General features: G+C 48.8%; 1 protein-coding gene across 4 annotated transcripts in view; it reads left to right on the top strand.

Moving 5' to 3' along the window:
• Positions 1 to 6,259: 6,259 nt before the first annotated feature.
• The window catches only part of Zmynd8 (Zinc finger MYND-type containing 8), a 32,828-nt gene continuing 21,326 nt past the window's right edge, over positions 6,260 to 17,761 (top strand). For 2 of the 4 annotated variants that reach the window (XM_077684164.1, XM_077684163.1), the window contains exons 1-10: positions 6,260 to 6,502; positions 6,932 to 6,971; positions 7,232 to 7,296; positions 8,719 to 8,970; positions 11,093 to 11,185; positions 11,273 to 11,360; positions 14,459 to 14,589; positions 15,490 to 15,549; positions 15,735 to 15,790; positions 16,344 to 16,605. In XM_077684164.1, coding sequence (XP_077540290.1) covers positions 6,941 to 6,971; positions 7,232 to 7,296; positions 8,719 to 8,970; positions 11,093 to 11,185; positions 11,273 to 11,360; positions 14,459 to 14,589; positions 15,490 to 15,549; positions 15,735 to 15,790; positions 16,344 to 16,605 — 1,038 coding nt within the window. In that variant the 5' untranslated portion in view covers positions 6,260 to 6,502; positions 6,932 to 6,940. Of the gene's footprint in view, positions 6,503 to 6,931; positions 6,972 to 7,231; positions 7,297 to 8,718; positions 8,971 to 11,092; positions 11,186 to 11,272; positions 11,361 to 14,458; positions 14,590 to 15,489; positions 15,550 to 15,734; positions 15,791 to 16,343; positions 16,642 to 17,761 lie in introns of all 4 variants that reach the window. The other 2 variants (XM_077684162.1, XM_077684161.1) reach the window with 1 other exon arrangement.

Genomic DNA, 17,761 nt, shown 5'->3' with positions numbered 1-17,761 from the left:
GTCACCGTTCGTGAGCAGGATGTTGGGATTGACTATCGTGGGTCTCAGGCGAAGGCGATCAGAGTGTTGCACTACCCGAACGACCAGCCGGACGAGGCTTTGTGCCGCGCTCTCGGGTCGTTTGGGCAGGTCCACAGCTGCTCCAAGGAAAGCGTGTCGGGATTTCCGGGCGTCTGGTCAGGTGTGCGTAGGATGCGCGTGGACATGAGCAGGGCAGTTCCGAACCTGGTAGCTGTTGGCAGATTTACAGTTGTGGGGACCCTTGTTTCCTTACGCCTCGCCTGCACATGTTTTCGCGAGCTGGGAGCCGCCATTTTGGGCAGCCGGCGCGTCACGTCAGTCGTGACCTCTTCATGACCCCGTGCGCGCGCCGAACCGGCCCGCCGCGAACGTACGGACTCTGCCGAGAGATTCTGCCCTGATCGGTCGCCTCGGGATGCCTCCCCTGCTCCCGCGGCCGTGATGACGGATATCGAGGTCTGAGCCCAGCGGCTTGAGCGAGCGACAGGAGCCACTGTCTCCCCGCGAGCGATAGTCGTGTTGTCTGGTGTATGCACTGTATCCGCCAGGCAATAAAGCCTTACTTTGGATTGCCGGAGCCTGTCTACCGCATGTGAGTACTCGAACCCGTGCGTGAGTCTTCGGATTCCGCAGGGCTAGTGTACGGCGCGTAGCGCAAAGCTAGCCGGGGTCCTCTGCTATCCCGTACGTTAGCCCACACAGTGCAGTGCGAGTACGAGGGTGTTGTGCGCCTCTGCATCCGCTGTGGCCTTCCTGGTCACTACGCGGCTGCATGCACGACGCCCAAGTGCAAGCGCTGCGATCGGTTCGGTCGCGAACAGTGCGAGGCGCCCTGCACTAAGTGTGCTGGCGATCACGCTGTTTCGGAGTGCACCTTTCGCTCGTTTGCGATGGTGACTCAGCAGCCGCCGCCTCCCGCGGGAGCGGTCGGCACTTCAGCAGCTCCTGTCCAACAGGATAGCTCTAGTTCCACCCAGGCTAGCGGCGCAGCTAGGGAGCATGCAGTCCGAGGGGGACGGCGGGCGTTCCGAAACCCGGCGGGCAGTGCGAGAGGAGCAGTTGGCAGCCAGCCCTCCAGAAGAGTCGGCACCTGCTGTTGTTGCGGCAACACAGGATCAAGCCGAGGAGGATCCCGCTGAAGAGGCACCGAAATCGGCCAGGAGGAAGAGGCCACGCCATAAGAGGAAGTCGCACACCCTCCCCGCAGGCGCGAGTGCGAACGACGGCTCAGAGGACGAGCTATCTCGAAGCTCGCGAGACACCCCCAAGGAAAAACGAGCCGCTGTGGGCGGCAACGAGTCCTCGGGGGACGAGGGGAGCAGCAGCTCTGAGGAGATGTCTGCTGACTCCTACTCCTCGGAAAGCGGGGATGCAATTGACAACCCATGCAGTGAGTCCCGAGTCAAGCTCACAAGGCAGCATATATATCAGCCTGCCATGCTGACTAAACATGGACCAGTGGTCAAAACCGATGGCTCTCGAGCTACGCCGCGCTCCACGGAGCAGGGACGACGGCAAGCTGACTGGTAGCAGGACCTAGAAAATGACACTGGCAATCCTACGTCCAGGAAAAAGGACCGTTGCTCTAAACAAAAAACCCCCACTCCACCAGGGGTACCTTTGCCTGAGCAACGTAGTTGGATGCATGATGGTAGGATGAGTTTATTGATCGATATACTGCTCTGGGGGCGAGCACTTCTGTGCGACCCCTCCCCCCCTCCATCTGACAACGGCAAGGGGCCCAAAACTGTCTGACTGGGGGGTTGTCGACACCTGATCAGGCCCGGCCGGCCCTCGCCATGCCCGTGCATTCGTCACGGGCCGGGGAGTGAGCCTCCTCGCTCTTCCGCGCGCGCAGGCGCAGTCGGGTTCCGGTAAACCTGGCAACTACGTAAACGAGGGAACAGCTAGACGGACGGCTAAAACTCTATGAAGCAGGCCCACTTGTATCGGACCGTCATGCATCGGACTGCCAGGGACACGATTCGGCCCTCAGTTTTCTGATGAATTCCTATGGTACCTTCAATCCTTCAAAGCCGTGCTGGGATTGCCCATGGACAATTCGGGACTAGCAAATTGAGGACACTCGGTGACTCGGTGTTTGTGACTGAAGAAAAAAAAAAACGCTTATAGGCAAGGTGTACCAATCCCGGCCGCTTCACCATTTGCGATTCTTGACGTCTGAAATGGTAGCTCTGGAAACAGTACAAGCAGTAGAAGGCAGAAGTAGCTGTCCTCATGATTTTGGTATTTTTTTCTGATTTTTTTTTTTTTTTGAGCTGAGAAATCAAACGGAGAGCAGCAGTCACACAATTAGCCAGACTGGAGCAGACGACAACAATGCTGATGTCTCAATCCAGGGCGTCCAGGGGGCGTCACGATATCACACTTACACCCATGGAGGGTGTAAGTGTGTTTACATCGCTTACGTTTCGCCAAAGTGCTGAAGTGGCTATTTGAGCGTGTTGGTTTAACATGATCGAGGGAAGACAGCGCTCTGGTAGAGTGTACTAGAAGTTTTAGAGTGGCCCGAGCGGCGGCCTCTCCCATTGCTCCGCCGGGTCGACTTTCGCGCAGAAAATAAAACCGGTATAGCGGCGGCGCTGCTGTCGTCGACAACTGAACAGCCGGCGCTCCCCGGCACCAGCTCCCAGCCTGCGCGCGGCAATATTTGCGTTGCTCGCGGCGCTCTATCGCGCTTGCGAAGCTGATTTATTTTGGAATATGAAGTTTAACGCGCCGGCGCTACACAGGCGATGAGGCAAGTGGTAATGGGGGGCTCCGGATTAATTTTAACCACCTGGAGATCTTTAACGTGCGCCGAAATCTCAAAGACACGGGCGTTTTTCGCTTTTATTTTCCATCACAAAAGCGGCCCCGCCGCGGCCGGGAATGGAACCTGCGCCTTTTGTCAGCTGATTTAGAAAGTAGCGGCAAAAACGTTATGACTCCGCTTGAGCAAACTTTAAACTAGTACGACCAGACATAAAATTATTGACCCCCCCCCCCCCCCCCTCCCCAACGATTCTTTCTCATTTTTTATGCGTTTTCTGAAAACGTTAATTGTTGATATACAGTAACCTCTCGTTAACTCAAAGTAGTAAAATTAGCTGGAAATTTTGAGATAAGCGCAGAGTTTCGAGTTAAGTCAAATGCAGAAAATTTGTAGCCAGGTGCCTGAAATAACAGCTGGTGGTGCTAACAAAAGCACTATTGCACAGGGGAGATTTGTAATAAAGGTAAAATAATTCCCAGGAAAAAGAAACTTTTATTATTGCAGAAGAAAGAACTGTGTTGCGCTCGGCTGTTTCGCGTTCGCATCTGCACCCCAGAAAAGCGTACCCGAGCTTCTCAATGCATCGCATGGATTGGTGGTCGCCACCGCTACATTTTACCTTGTTACAAATCAGACGCAGCATGTATGTTATTTCTGCCGTTGTACGCACGCACTTCTGGAGGCTCCTCCTCGTCCGCATGATCAGCTGCGTCGTCCACAGCAATGATGTACGCGCCAGACAGCATTCCAGTAACGGGGACGCGCAGTCCGCGTAAAATTGCACTTCTCAACCGCGTTCGGCGGGAGTAATCATTCGAACGGGGACCTTATCAGCTGCCAGCAGCGGACTTTGCCTTGTGTCCTCTCTGCCAGGATTTCGAGACCTTCCGTGGTCCTCCGAAAAAAAACGTTTCGAGATAAAGCGGGCAAATGCGTAGCGCCTATGGGAGGTAAACACACGGTGAGAAAAAGTTTGGAGAAGATATTTTGAGATAGCAGAGTTCGAGTTAATGAGGAATTAGTTGGACGGACAGGCACCAGAAGGTTTTTCCCTTCCCCTTCTTGATTCTGCTCATAAAGCAAAAGCGGCGGGCGCACATTCTATATAGGCTGCAAAAAGTTTACTGTTTTTTTACGTTCCTATTTAGAACGAAAATACCAAGAGCCTTCTTCTGGGCTACCCCAGCCGTTGATGATGTACTGTCGTTAGTGGGCTTTCTTATTTTATTGACCTTCTATGTCGCATATTGCAGGCACTTGGTAAGGAACTGTGTACTGAAAATGAAGTGCCAAGTCTGCATGACCAATCCTGCATGCCAGGGGAAGCAGCCGCTGTGTTTACTACCTCTTGTATTTTTTTTGGGAGGGGGGGGGGGGGAGAGGGGGGGGGGCTTCTGAATCCTTCCGTGCATTTTTGAAAGTTTATTAGCGATCTCTAGGACATTTTTACCAGTTGCTTCAGCGACAAGGAGCTCCACCATGACAGCGTTATGGATGTGCCGTAGCCCTTATTCACAGCAAACACCTTAACTGCGTTGGTTGCGACCAGCACGGGAGACCTTGACAGCAAATGTGGTTCGGTTATGTATACATTGTTTCTATATTTATTTCTATATAAAAGGTTTAGTCAAGTTCCGTGATTACATGTGAACGTGGGAGCAACACCCTAAACTTAGCCGTTGCTAATGATCGAGGGCGTTATGAAAATGCGTTGGCCAAAAATGTCAATTTATACCTCCATGTTAGCGTTATTCCTAAACCTTTACCGGTGTAGACTTTGTGTATGATTTCCCTTGTTACATTTCATTTTCTGGGTTATTGAAAATGAAAAGAAAATGTGTATTTTGCTCCAGTTCCGTTTATTTGAACCTCCATGTTAGCGTTCTTGAACCTTTACCTCTATAGTAGACGTGGTATATTTCATTTTTGTCGCGGTCAATATATTTTCTGATCTATGTTTTGCATTTGTTTTATGTGCGTGTAATTGTACCATCAGCATACTTGTGAATTAAATTTGTGTTAATTTGATTCAACTCCTTTCTTGACCGAATCATGTGAAAGGTGGTGTGATTAATATAACGTTGCGGGAATAGTTCTATGAAAGACGGTCATTGGGACACCTAAGCTAACCGCTGAGTTAACTCCTTTTTAGTTAAAAAGATATCTCCCTTGCGGGTGTCATTCTCTGTTCGGCCACCACGGTGACCCGTAATTATCCCAAGCAGGCCACTGCCTAAATTCTGCTATAATAACAACTCACGCAATAAAAAACAAACGCAACTTATGATATTAACCCACATAACTGCAGTCCGAGCGTAAATTGCGAGACAATAAATAAAAAATTCTTATGAGTAGCTATCATCCCAGTCCTCGTATATTTTTTCATGTCATTTGCGTCGACCAACTATGTCCATCAAGCAGCACAATAAGGACACAATCATAAAGCAATCATGAACTGGTTCATACCAGGCAATTTCACGCCAAATACTTTTTTATTGGAAATTGTAACAGCGAGAATGTCGCTGCAATTACTTTATTTACAATCCGCTACGATTGCTGCAAAGGAAAATCCGTAATTTTCCTTGTTGTCGAGTGGTAAAGGCAAAACTAACGCAAAATGAGCTGCAGCGTTGATTTTTCATTTCGTTACCCACATTCCACTGTACCTACAGTATATTTAAGCAATTGGACGACCCGCAGAACAAATTTCGAGCGCTCCGCGCATAAAGAAACAGCGTTTCCTGGCCCGCGCGCGTCCGCGGCGGCCAGCCGCCGCTTTCGCTTTCAGTTGTCGTTGACTACAGCGCCGCCGCTATTTTCTGCGCGAAACGAGCACCTCTCCGCGCGGCCGGTCGGGCCACTCTAAAACTTCTAGTACACTCTAGCTCTGGCACACGGCGAGGAAGGAAGACGACACACACGAGCACTGAGACTTGAACCATGCTATCGTGCGTGTCCAGTCGTCTTCCTGCTTGTCCGTGTGCCAGCTGCGCTGTCTTCCCCTCATGGAGGAAAGAAACTGAAGAAAAAAAAAAGTATTCTTTCCTCCAAGCTTCCCCTGATCTAATCGCCAGCGTACTCTAGCCTGAGGCAACATCGTCTGCTACGGAACCCTTTGTATAATTGTGAACAACGTGCACATAATTAACACGTATAATATTTTGTTGCAATGCTTTAAGTTGTGACGCAAACTCGCATTCAGGCCGCATATGGCTCCAATACAAATTCAATATAAATTATGTGTTATGGGCTCGCCACTTCCATCAACCTTCCAGCGTCTGAGTCTCTAGGTGCTTTGACTGGAAACGCAGCAATGCATTCCACAATAATTTACTCGTATTCTAGCTGTTCAAGACAAAAAAAAAGTAAAAATTGTGTCACTACTCCTTTTTTGTTAGAAAAATAACGTGTTCCTTGTTGACCGTGCTCTTCTTTCAACTCCGTGTATTTCTCATCGCATGCGCCGTCTGGTGCCTTTCACGTCCATTCCTTGCGTTCCCGTTGAGTTTTGTTTTCAACTGCACGTTGATGTGTTTTCCCCTCTGTTTGCACAAATAATTATCCGCAGCGTCGTTGTTGGCGAAGCTGAGCGTCACAAAGTGGTGACATGAACTTCTCCCACGCGAAGGGAGGCATCAAAAATGGTGCTGTGCGACCGATCGTGATTTACCGACGCTGCCGACGCTGCGTCTAGCCATGGACGAGGTTGGTCGGCGCCGTCGCGTGCTAATGTTTTTCAGAAAAGCCTTTGACTCTTTCGAGCCTCTCGGGGATGTTGCCTGTGCGCAGAGGCGGCATGGGGCGTGATTGAAGTGTATTTACAGCCTGCTGTCTGACGCACTGCGAACACTGGCGCAGTTTTCTTGAATGTTGACGTAAATTACCACTACCTGACGCCTGCTGGTGCTGTGCTGTGCGCTATTGTTCTTGAAATGTTTGTACGAAGCATCCACTTACCTTACGTGCACGCAGACCCCTTAGAAACCTGATGATGTCAGGAGCGAGCACCCTTGGCCGTGTGTTCCATGAGCTCGCGCGAGCAGCGTGCACACGAGCCGTGTCGTGTAGCGATTGGTCCTTCTTCGAGTTGGACTAGGTGATGTAGCCGTCTTTGTTCGTTCTGTTTCGTTGCAGTGATACAAGATGAGCTCCGACGACCAGAGCCGCCTCAAAGGTATAGCGACATCAACTCTCAGCGTTTGCGCACGTGTTTCAACCACCCCATTCGCGTTTTCCGAACTACCTGCGCTGTTCATTGCTTTAAATGTGACCGAGAATGTTATCTAGGCATTCATACATTGCAGGCTACTTGTATGGAAGTGGGGTTGTGGATGCCTTAGTCTAAGCGTCCTTACCTCTTGCCGGAGTACTGCAAATCTTTGTATCCAACAGCTAATGCGCTATCGGCGGCTGAAGATCTTGTTCTCTTCTCAGGCAAGAAGAGGGTATCCAGCCAAACTGCCGGCAGTCCTGATGTCAAGAAATCCAAGCCTTCAAGGGTATGAAGGGTGGGCCCTATCGCCCAGAAAAATGTGCTTGTAGGGGTAGTGCAAAGAATATTTTTTCAGTTACAGTGCTATACATTTGCAAACTACTATGGCGTTATCTGCCTGCATCAGGTTAGCTGAGATGTGAAGGTGTTCAGAACGACAAAAGGTTTTTGGGGCGCAATTGAGTCATTTAACTAGAATCAGTGGCACACACAGCATATCATTTTGGAGGGGTCCGACCCCCCCCCCCCCCCCCCCCGCTACTGCGATAATGTACAGCCGGTAAAATGCTTGTCTATAACAGTGATTTCAACTTCAACCAGCTACATCCGAAAACTGCCGAAACATGCTCGTTCCAAACATGTCGGAGGCAAAAGCGAAGGGCTAAGACTTCAGAATTCCGCAGTAGTTTTATTCAAATCCCGCTCCGGCGGGGCAGGATAGGGCTGAGAGTACGAACGCTGTGTTATAGACAAGCCTTTTACCGGCTGTACTTACATGTATGAACATTTGTTTACTTGTGCAATACCAGAACGGGCATCATGGTAGCAGATACAAGATTTAACCCTAAGATGCCCAATCTCTAAAAAATTTCAGGTCTTGATCCAAACAAACTAATGGGACAAATTTGGATTTGGCACTACATGCGCGTTTTTAGATTCCTCAGTACGTGTTAGACAAGTTCATGTATTTGCACACAATCAAGCACCAAGGGGCCCCACTGCTAGCCCTACATAAGCTCGGCCTAAAGAAAGAAAAAAACTATATTTATCACAGTATGTCTGAGAGTTGATATTCTTAATACAGGTACAGTTGACTCACAATAGTTTGATGTTGGTTAATTGGAAGTGGTGTACTGGTCCCAGCACTTTCACATGCAATTAAATGGAAGAAATCACTTGATATTTCGAAGCTAAAACTCATTGTAGCGGTTAAATGGAATTTATTTTGAATAAAAGCATCAAGGGGACCACCATTTCTCAATAAAATTTAAAATGTTTAATTTCCAACACACCGCAATGCTCTGCACTGTGCTGGTGCCATCACGACTGACGCAGCACACAGTGGAAGCGGCAGGTCAGTTGAGACTCTCGCCAGTGTACGCATCTCTCTCTTTTGAAGCCTCAACCTTCGTTGTTCGGCACAGCAGTTTGCGTGCCGAACTGGGGGGAGCTGCGAAGGGTACTGGTGTATTTTATTATTGCGTGTTTCTGAAATAAAGCGAGGCTTCCACTTAATGGCAGTGTGTTAGGCCGCATGAGTTGGAACTACTGAGGGCTGCCGCAAATAAAAACTTGACAAATCAGCTTCAGTGTCCCTTCTGCGCCTCTAGCTCGCAAATATGCCTCGCTCAGAGGGAACCAGTGCTTGCAAAATAACGAGCGTGTGAAAGGCAGGTATTTGTGCGGTGCTGATGTCTCGCTGCGGCAGGAGGGGGACCGCTTCTGCTGGATCTGCCACCGGGAGCCGTCGACGCTGTGGTGCGACACGTGCCCGCGCAGCTACCACGCGTCGTGCGTCAACCTCAAGGTGCGCAGCCTGTCGGAGTGGGTGTGCCCCGAGTGCGTGCGCGTCATGGCCGCCGAAAACGTGGACACCCGCTCCCCGGCCCTGGCCCTGTTCAGCGCCGACGAGTTCTGCAGCCTGCTCCAGTTCGCCCTGCAGAGGCTCAAGCAGCACACGGTGGGTGCTGCTTGAGCTCCTGGCACAAGGCTGGGGCCACCCTCTTTGGCCCTTTCCCACTGGTGACGAGAACAGCACTGGGGGCGGAGAACCTGCACAGGGCGAGGGGCATTGCTGGGGTGGTCGGAAGCCATTGGCAACGGTGGCCTTCTCACAGTGTAGATGAAACAGGTCTGGCATAAGAATGACTCCCGACACGGGGAGAGGGAAAAAGGAAAGAGAGCATGAGTGCTGCCTGCTGGATCCAAGTAAAGGTCCAAAACTTTTGTTCGTTGCATTTGAATTCGGGTCAAGTAAGAACAGCTGTCATGTTGGCGCTGCACTCCTGTGTACCTCACCTAAACATGACGGAGTGCAGACACGCATTCATTGGAAAGTAGGGAGGTATGCCTGTCAAACAAGGAACATTACAGTCAGTGTATACTACGGAGCACAGTTTTTTAAAGGAATACATTTCACTAGCGAAAACATCCTTGTCAAGTAGCGAGCGTCCTGTGTGCATCTCTCGTCATCCTCGTCTTGTTTTCACTATTTGTTTGCTAACATGTGCACTGTCTTTAGCCATGCAGCATTCTTTGTTCATGGTTATAGCATATGGTAGTACAGTTATCGTTGAACTGGTGCCTTCCCGTTATAGCCTCTTAACCTCGCTAACTGGTCTTTGAGATGCTGCAGCTCTGGGTTCCCATGTAACAGGGGCTCCATTGCTTTAACCTTGTGTACTTGCCCACTAAAATTGTGGAGCATAATGTGTCGTGATGCTTTTTTAAATTCTGTAGCGCGCACGCCAAAAGGGTTAGGACCTTCTTAACTGGTTTCCTGTAAAGTTAATTATGGCATGACAACTTTTTGTGCATGCCTCTAGGAAATTTCAGTACTCTTTTTTTTTTTTTTCATGTCTCTGCAGCTGTTCAAGAGGTTATAATTATCCTAATCCAGTAATATCAGCCATTACCTCCACATATATCGCTTGTTTTGGAAAATGTGCATTTAAGGTATTTTCTTGAAATAAATCAAATTTCCATACCACGCTTCAATTTCTGAAATTACCTTTGCAGCAGCAAATGTACATTTGTTATACGTCAGCTCCTTGATAGTAGTGCTGATTTCTACAGGTTGCGTGCTGAGACAGCATACAGCACTGTATTGAAGCAAAAAGATGCAACCTACCGAAGCGGGATAGCTGAACTGCAATAGATGGTGGGCTAATTCTATTAGCCCAGAAACGTAGCTTAGAAACATAGCTGGATAAGGCGCGATGTAGGACCACAGTGTCATGAGCATAAAGTGGCATAATTACTAGCACTGTTTTGCATGACATGAGGGAAACAAAATGGACTTAACCTTGCCTAAGTAAGGATTAAGGCAATGTTTCAACTAAGAATTGCATAGTCATTCATAGCAAACAAATTACCTTGTGGTGTGAAACATAGCACGTCGTTGGCCTGTGCTGCTTGTAAGCATTTGGTCCGCTTATTTTGTTTTCTAAGGCAGCGATGCATAGACGCAGCTAGCTGGGTGCACTGCAGGAGATGCGTTTTTATGGCTTACAGCATTGTGGCCACTTCTTTGTGTCCTTTCTTTTTTGGGTTAGCAGTAAGTTCAAAAGGTGATTTTTTTCTCTGCGGGATAAAGGGCGGCTTTGCGTCATCACAGTTCATCTTCCTGCTCTTTCAGCCTTTATACGCGGTGGTTAAACTTAACTATGGGCTCTGCATGAATTGAATGAAAATTTAACACGATGTAGTAGTTTGCTCTCGCATGCGAGTGCTGCAGGAAATTAGCACTTTCTCTAGCAGTGCCTTCCTTGGTATGTTATCACACTTTTTGGATTAATCTGGAGCATGTGATGTGGGCGGCGTTGCGACGCTGCAAAATCAAGGTGGTGAAGCATGCAATAACGGAACTGGTTAACTGAGCATGTGCGGGGCGCACATGCTCAGTTAACCAGTTCCGTACTTGGTGCTGATGTTTATTTTTTTTTTAACCTAAAGTGTTTTTGAAAGGCTGTGTAAGGATTATTGCAGCCTTCAGTGTATCTGAAAATGCTATGCACGATCCATTAAGGCATGTAGGTTAGGGGAAGGCCCACAAATCTGATCACGTGCGCCTGCGATTTCAGCATGAAGCCTTCCTGAAGCCCGTGTGCACAAAAACATACCCCAAGTACACAGACTACGTTAGTCATCCCTTCGACCTTAGCATACTTGAAAAGGTGAGTTCCTGGGAGAATCTCGGTGTCCCGGGGTTGTTTCTTTTTACCCCGTCTGTACAAAAAAAAAAACCTTTCCTTTACTTGCAGAATGTGAGGTGGAAGCACTACGGGTGTACTGAATCGTTCCTCAGTGATGCTCGCTGGATATACCACAACTGTATTGTATTTAATGGATGTAAGTCGGGCACTTTTGCCTTTTGTTTCCTTTTTAAGTACACTGAACACCTCTGGGGCAGGAAGGATGTGTGGATGTTATTTCAGTGCTTTCTCTAGTTATTTTAATGCTACATTGTGGAATGCTGTTCCGGGGAAGGAGGAAAATGAACTTGTGTCGATTGCAAGAGCACTGGAAATGGTATTTGGAGTTCTTATCTTGTTCCCCCTCTAAGGCTGTGCTTGCTGTTTCGGGGGATGGGGAGATGAAACTTGTCTGTAAAGATAAAACGACTTTTTGCCTCAGCAGTTTTGTTTAGGAAGCTTGAAATGGGGAGAGAAATAATCAAATTAGGGCTAGACAAGATTCCAAATTTTCGCATTGTTAGCGCCCGTCCAATGTGGTGGTGCCCTGAGCTCTAACATGATCATGGGCTTTCTTAATTTAATTAAGCAATGGTCATGCCTCATTTCCTTTCCACTTCTTAATAAAAAGTACTTCAAGGGCTGGTGAAGAGCTTTCCAAAAAAATTTGCTGGGGGCATTACTTGACGCTGATTTCGAAAAACATGTTTATTTGATGTGTAAATACTCCCAAACCATTTTTTTTCGTCAAAACAAACGGCCCCTGCTGGGTCGCACGGCAAGAGCCCTGGTTGCCTTTCGCGATTGGCTGGCGGCAGATGACGTCATATTCGGAAGTGCCGGCGCTGCGGTGACCGCTTGGCCTAAAGAGCTCGTTCTGTTCTTGTTCAGGTACGGGCCAGAAAGTCCTCTGGTGAATGGAAGAGTCACGCAATCTTTCCTTATAATAGGAAAGCCTGAGGGAAGTCTAGAAACTTCAACAGCGCGAACTGACAGGACGAAAGACGAGAGACACAAACGACGTAGACGGGCGCTGACTTCCAACCAGAGTTGGAAGTCAGCACCCGTCCTTGTCGTTTGTGTCTCTCGTCTTTCGTCCTGTCAGTTCGCGCTGTTGAAGTTTCTAGATCATGAACCAACTAAATCGCACCAGAGTTTTGTTAAGCCTGAGGGAAGTATAAACGTAACAAGTTGGCTCGCAGCGAGCTTCAGAAAGGGGTTCTCCCCCAACGGCTCAAGGCCGACTTCTGTTTCTCGGATGCAGGGAAGTTTTGCAGATATTGGTTCGCCGCTTTCACTACCAGCGCTAGTCACAATTCCTAGCACAATTTTTAAACACATTATCATCACCTTCCTCGCATGTGTAACTTACTTTTTACATTCGGACAAGTGGTAACAAGCTATGTGCAGCGGTACACGATGCGCGAAAGCAGCTAGCGAGCGGCCGGTCGCCGCGTCGCGCGGAGGTGCTGGTGCCGGGTCGCTGTGCGGCCGGTCAGCGGAATGTGGCATTGCTGCACATACGCAGTTTTAGAATCGGGGAACCTAACATTGGTGGCCCCCCAAAATGTAGAGGAACCCAAACGCAGCACGATGGCCCGCGACGAGCTTTAGAAGAACGCCTCCCCCAACAGCTCTAGCCGGCTTGGGTTGCACGGATCGCCTCGAATGTTGGGAACTTTAGGCTTAGCACCGAGGCAGATATTTGGTTGCTGCTATCTGTACAATTGCGAATGACTATCCTTCACACAGTATTTCACCACACTTTCATCCCCTTTCTGGCATGTGGGACCATTTTTTCACGTTGATAGTCATTCTAGCGATCGGTGCTGTGTTCATTCTTGCGCGCAGGTAGCGCCATCCATCGGCCTCTCGCCACATCTCGTGCTCGGGCAGATGCATTTGCTGCTGTTGACGAGCCTCCGCGACCGGTTGGCGCTTGCATCGCGATTCAAATTCGATCACCTCTTTCAAAATCACCTTGGATGACAATCCCTAGCACAGTTTTTCACCACACTATCATCCACTCTCTTGCACGTTTACCTCGCTTTTCGTGACGGCCTTAATTCTGGACGGCAGCGAAGAGCGGTCGGTGCTGCGGCATGTGTGGTGCGAGCCGTTTCGTGCGCCGTACGGGCATGCACGACCGGCAAGTGTGCTGAGCGCTTCCGCACGCAGAAAACTCTTCCTGCTTTCAGCTTGCTTGATTTTTTCTTAAATCTAGCTATTCAGCTAAGCTGTCGTCACAGCCAACAACGTTGACCGGGAAAACGAGCAAGAAGTTCGGGAAGCCCAGAGCGCTGTGGTCCCACAAATTTTCTAATTCCCTTATAATAATGGATCAGGAACTTGGGGCAACTCCGTATTTATTTGAGCCCATCGCTTCGCGTATGAAGCACAGAGCACCAGACGATGCGGCCGGCCCCGACTACTCGTGAAGGCAATGTAGTAGCCACGGGCGCCCGGGTAGGAAATCTCTGGTATCAAGGAGTCGCTTTAGGGAATCTCTAAGAACACAGTGGCATAACGGTTAAAAATCAACGCCGAAGTGACTCTGGACAATAAAGATAAATAAAGGGCAGATTACACACCCGCTTAATTCGGAACTTCGCCCACAAAACGAGGACACAGCAAAGCGGCGGCGCACGCCGCTGGCCATCTTCCGAATATGACGCTACTTCCGGTCGCTACCTCTCGGTTTCTCGCTCTTCCGGCGATACAGGAGAGAGCAGTGGGCGGGGTGTAGGGTCAACTTTTCCGGCGAATACCTCTGTCCCCAGGCTAAAAATGGCAAAAAAAAAACTTTACAGGCATAAACTAATCAATGTACTAATTGCAAAAAATATATTTTTACCCTATTCTAAAAGCACTTCAGCAGCCCTTTAAGGGGGGTCTCTTACTACGTTATAAAGAAAGTTGATGATGAGCTGGCAGCTCCTTCAGGATGTAAAATTTTTTTCCCCTCCATTTAACAATTTCGACCGTAGCTGTTTGCTGGCATTTGCTTCAGGCTGAAATGGTGCAACACACAGCATGAATCAAAACAGCGCTGAACGATTTCCCATTAGGCATCCCCAGTCTCCTGAATACTAGAGCTGTGCTCAAAATTTCTGCTGAAAAGACTGCACGCCGGACACTTGCGATTTTGTCTCTGGTGAAAAGCTTGGGCATTGACACAGCGTAGTTTTAGCTTGCTGTGTTTAAAGTGGGTAGGGGTGTTGGGGGGTAGCGCCCTGAACCCTGTGCGTGTTGCAGATAACCACAAGCTCACCATGAGTGCCAAGGTGCTGATGAAAGTGTGCAAGCAAGAGATGGAGGACATTGAGGTCTGTCCAGACTGCTACAAGAATGCCAATACTCAGGAGTCGTGGTTCACGGAACCGTGCGTGAGTACTACAGGGGTGTTGTTCCTTTTTTTCTTCTTTGTTGATACGGGAAATGATGTACTCCTGGCGGCCAGGCAAAAATTTGTCCCTACTTAGGTTGTAAAAGCCTACAGTGAATCATCCTCCTATAAGATAAACTTTTGGAAAGAATGATTTGCCTGTGAGCTGCTATGCTGCACCTTAATTCAATGGTGTGAGTTTGCAAAGCTATGAGCGAGGCCGGAGTTTTGGGGGCATAGGTTGTAAGAATGCTCCTCCGCGCTATGCTTGTATGGTAGGCAGGAGAAGGGAGGTTAGAAGGGTACCGGCAAAGAAATACTTGTGCTGATCATAAATGTGTGGAGGAGGGTTTCAGTGCAGTTCACATGCGCATACCTGTGTGTGTGCGCATGTATAGTATGTATGTGTGCATCATTGTGCTCTTAATCAACAGCCCAGCACCTGTCATCTTTTTTTATGTTCTTTCCCATGTCTAAAAATCAACCCTATTCTCGTTTACCATCTGCAAGCAAAGGTCACAGTGCTCTTGGAGCTTAAGTCGTTTCTGGTTTGAACTACGCTGGAAACATGATCTAAATTCCTATGGTTGGAAAGTTCGTCATTTTGGGAACCAAGCCTTATGCACTTTAATAAGAACCAAATTGAGCACTTTCCAATACAGTGATTTTTGGCACAAACTGCTGTTTTAGGGTACAGGTAACTTCATAGCTATTTGATTTATACGCAGGTAATGAATGATGTAGTGTGTAGTTCAGTGCAACTGCAAAGATGGTCATCAAAGTTCAACCTTAGTGAGGAACCTATCAAGTGGTGGTACCTGTATTACTTAAAGAAATGCCTGCTTGGGATGGCTTGCAAGTTTTTGTTGCTCGTCTAAGGTTGAAATGTCTTTTTTTGCAGAGAAGACCTCATCTTCTGGTCTGGGCAAAGCTGAAGGGGTTCCCGTATTGGCCAGCAAAGGTTTGTCGTTTGCGTTGCGAGCATTTTGTGTGAAGGCTGTCTAGAAGTGTGTTCTCGTAAAAGTACGAGGTTGTTCCGTGCTCGGGCGCCATTTAATGAATTACGGAACTGCAGTTACTGCCCTGTGGGCACCTGACCGCTTGCCCACGCTCGTTCGGTCCTGGCCGTTCATTTGTTCATTTCAGGTGATGCGCCTTCAGGATGGCAACGTTGATTGCAGGTTTTTTGGGGCTCATGACAGGTGAGTAATTTGTGCGGAAAACTTTAAATGTCTTTATATATCGTCCTGCTTTGTGGTCTTCAGGCTGCAAGTAACCCAAAACTACGGCGGAGCTTGTAGCTGGGCCTGTGCGAAACATCTGTTTTTCCTTTTTAAATCTCCCAAGGAAAGGACTGGAAGTAGTTGCCATCACGTAGGGTAGTTACCAGTCTTGTTTGTTGCTTGATCATAGTATTAGGGTGCTTTTGACGAAAGAGGGTGTGTGGGTCCTCTATACCACCCAGTGTACAGTGGAAAAAAGACTCTAGCATGCCGAGTTAGTGTGGGCAGGAATTCGAGCTCATTAAGTGCATGTAATACTTCATTGTACCGACAAGGGTAGCGTTAAAGTTTTGATGGAAGGCAGTTTTAGTGTTAGAAGTGGTCGACCTAAGCGTTGGTTCAGGCGGGCCTAGCAGTGTTAGGCCTAGGCCGTGCAGCGGTCTTGTGGCTGCTTGTCCTGACTGCGGACAGCCATGCTGCCGTGTGCGCAAACACCGGCAGGGAAGGCAGCGAGAGAGTCTCCCCGTTTCAGGGCGTGGGTTCCCATGAACCAGTGCTTCCTGCTGTCCAAGGAGTCCCCGACGGACACCAAGAACCGCAAGAAGGGCCTGCAGAACGCCATAGAGGAGTTGGAGATCTACGTCCGGAAGTACCGCGAGAAGTTTGGCGAGTACCGCTACAGCGCGCTGCGGACCACCCTGACGGCCGAGGACTTCCACTGCTCCAAGGCGGACCCCGTGCCCACCAGCCAGCCTCTGCCCCCCCAGCCCCAGCAGCAGGAGGAGGAGAAGGAGGCACGCTCGCAGCACTCACCCGCTCTCATGGCAGAAGTAAAGGGCACATGCGTGACGGGCAAAGTGGGAGCTGAATTAGTCCGTGCAGGTTCCTACAAAGGTTAACAGGGTTCGCAGGCAGGCCAGTTGGCACATATGTGAAGAAATGAAAAGCGAACAAAAATATATTTGACATTTCAGAACCGCCTACGGGTTCCTTGTTCACAGTGAAGTAGGAATTCATATGTGGTTCTGAAAAGGTCAAAGGTATCTTTCATACGTGGTCATTGTTCGCTTTTCGTTTGTTCACATTGTTCACAGGGAACGTTTATAAGGGGAAATCAGGCCTAAACTTGATTTGTACCATTTCAGATATTCCAGTGAGATTTCTTTCCGTTAAGAGGGCACAGGCCAGGCATTTCCTGCTCACACCAAGCGCCACCACATGCTTTGCTTGGAACAGTGCTACTCTTTTATGCAACTCCTAAAAGAACTGTGCTGTTCTGCCTCTCTAGCCTAGGGGTGGAATCATGGGATTTGGAACGAACACCCTGGGTTTGAGTCCCAATGATGCTAATATTTTTTCCAAGGCCCATAAATTTTTCATTGTGAAATGTTTTCTTGGCTTAATTTTGTGAATTGCTTTTTTTTTTTTAGGACAGTTTAGAGGTGAGGCATGGCCTGGCGGGGCTTGTACCTATCTGGGAAGGGAATATCATGATCTTCAAGTAAGGAAACTAGGGGGGGGGGCCTGCTTCTGGTTATGAGTGCCTGGAAAATCTTGCTCATGTTAATCACCATAACATTTTAACACTAGGGTGGCTGCTTGAGCCAGCTCACAACTGCGGGTTCAGATATCCTGGCCAGCATGTGTCCTGTCAGTGCATGGATATCATTCCCATAGGTGGTCGTTCTTTCAGAGTATAACTCTGCCCACGTATGTATGTCCAAGGGTTGTGGGACTTTATACGCCCGCGTATTTGGCAAAGCGCCTGGCAAGTTTGTTTTCGCAGCCTCAGCACCTCACAACTGCTAAACTTTATGGCCCTGTCTCACGTTGAAGTATCGAAGCGCAGCAGAAGACGAGTGACAGAAACATAGAAGACGCCACACAGAGCGCAAACTTCCAACTTTAATGACACAAAAAACCCAACCACCACATATATAGTGCGCTTAT

The sequence above is a fragment of the Haemaphysalis longicornis genome, unplaced genomic scaffold (genome assembly GCF_048455015.1).
Source record: "Haemaphysalis longicornis isolate Haplotype H1 unplaced genomic scaffold, Haemaphysalis longicornis Haplotype H1 scaffold_9, whole genome shotgun sequence".
Classification (NCBI taxonomy): domain Eukaryota; kingdom Metazoa; phylum Arthropoda; class Arachnida; order Ixodida; family Ixodidae; genus Haemaphysalis; species Haemaphysalis longicornis.
The sequence above is the reverse complement of the archived record's forward strand: the minus strand, read 5'-3'. Positions and strand labels throughout refer to the sequence as shown.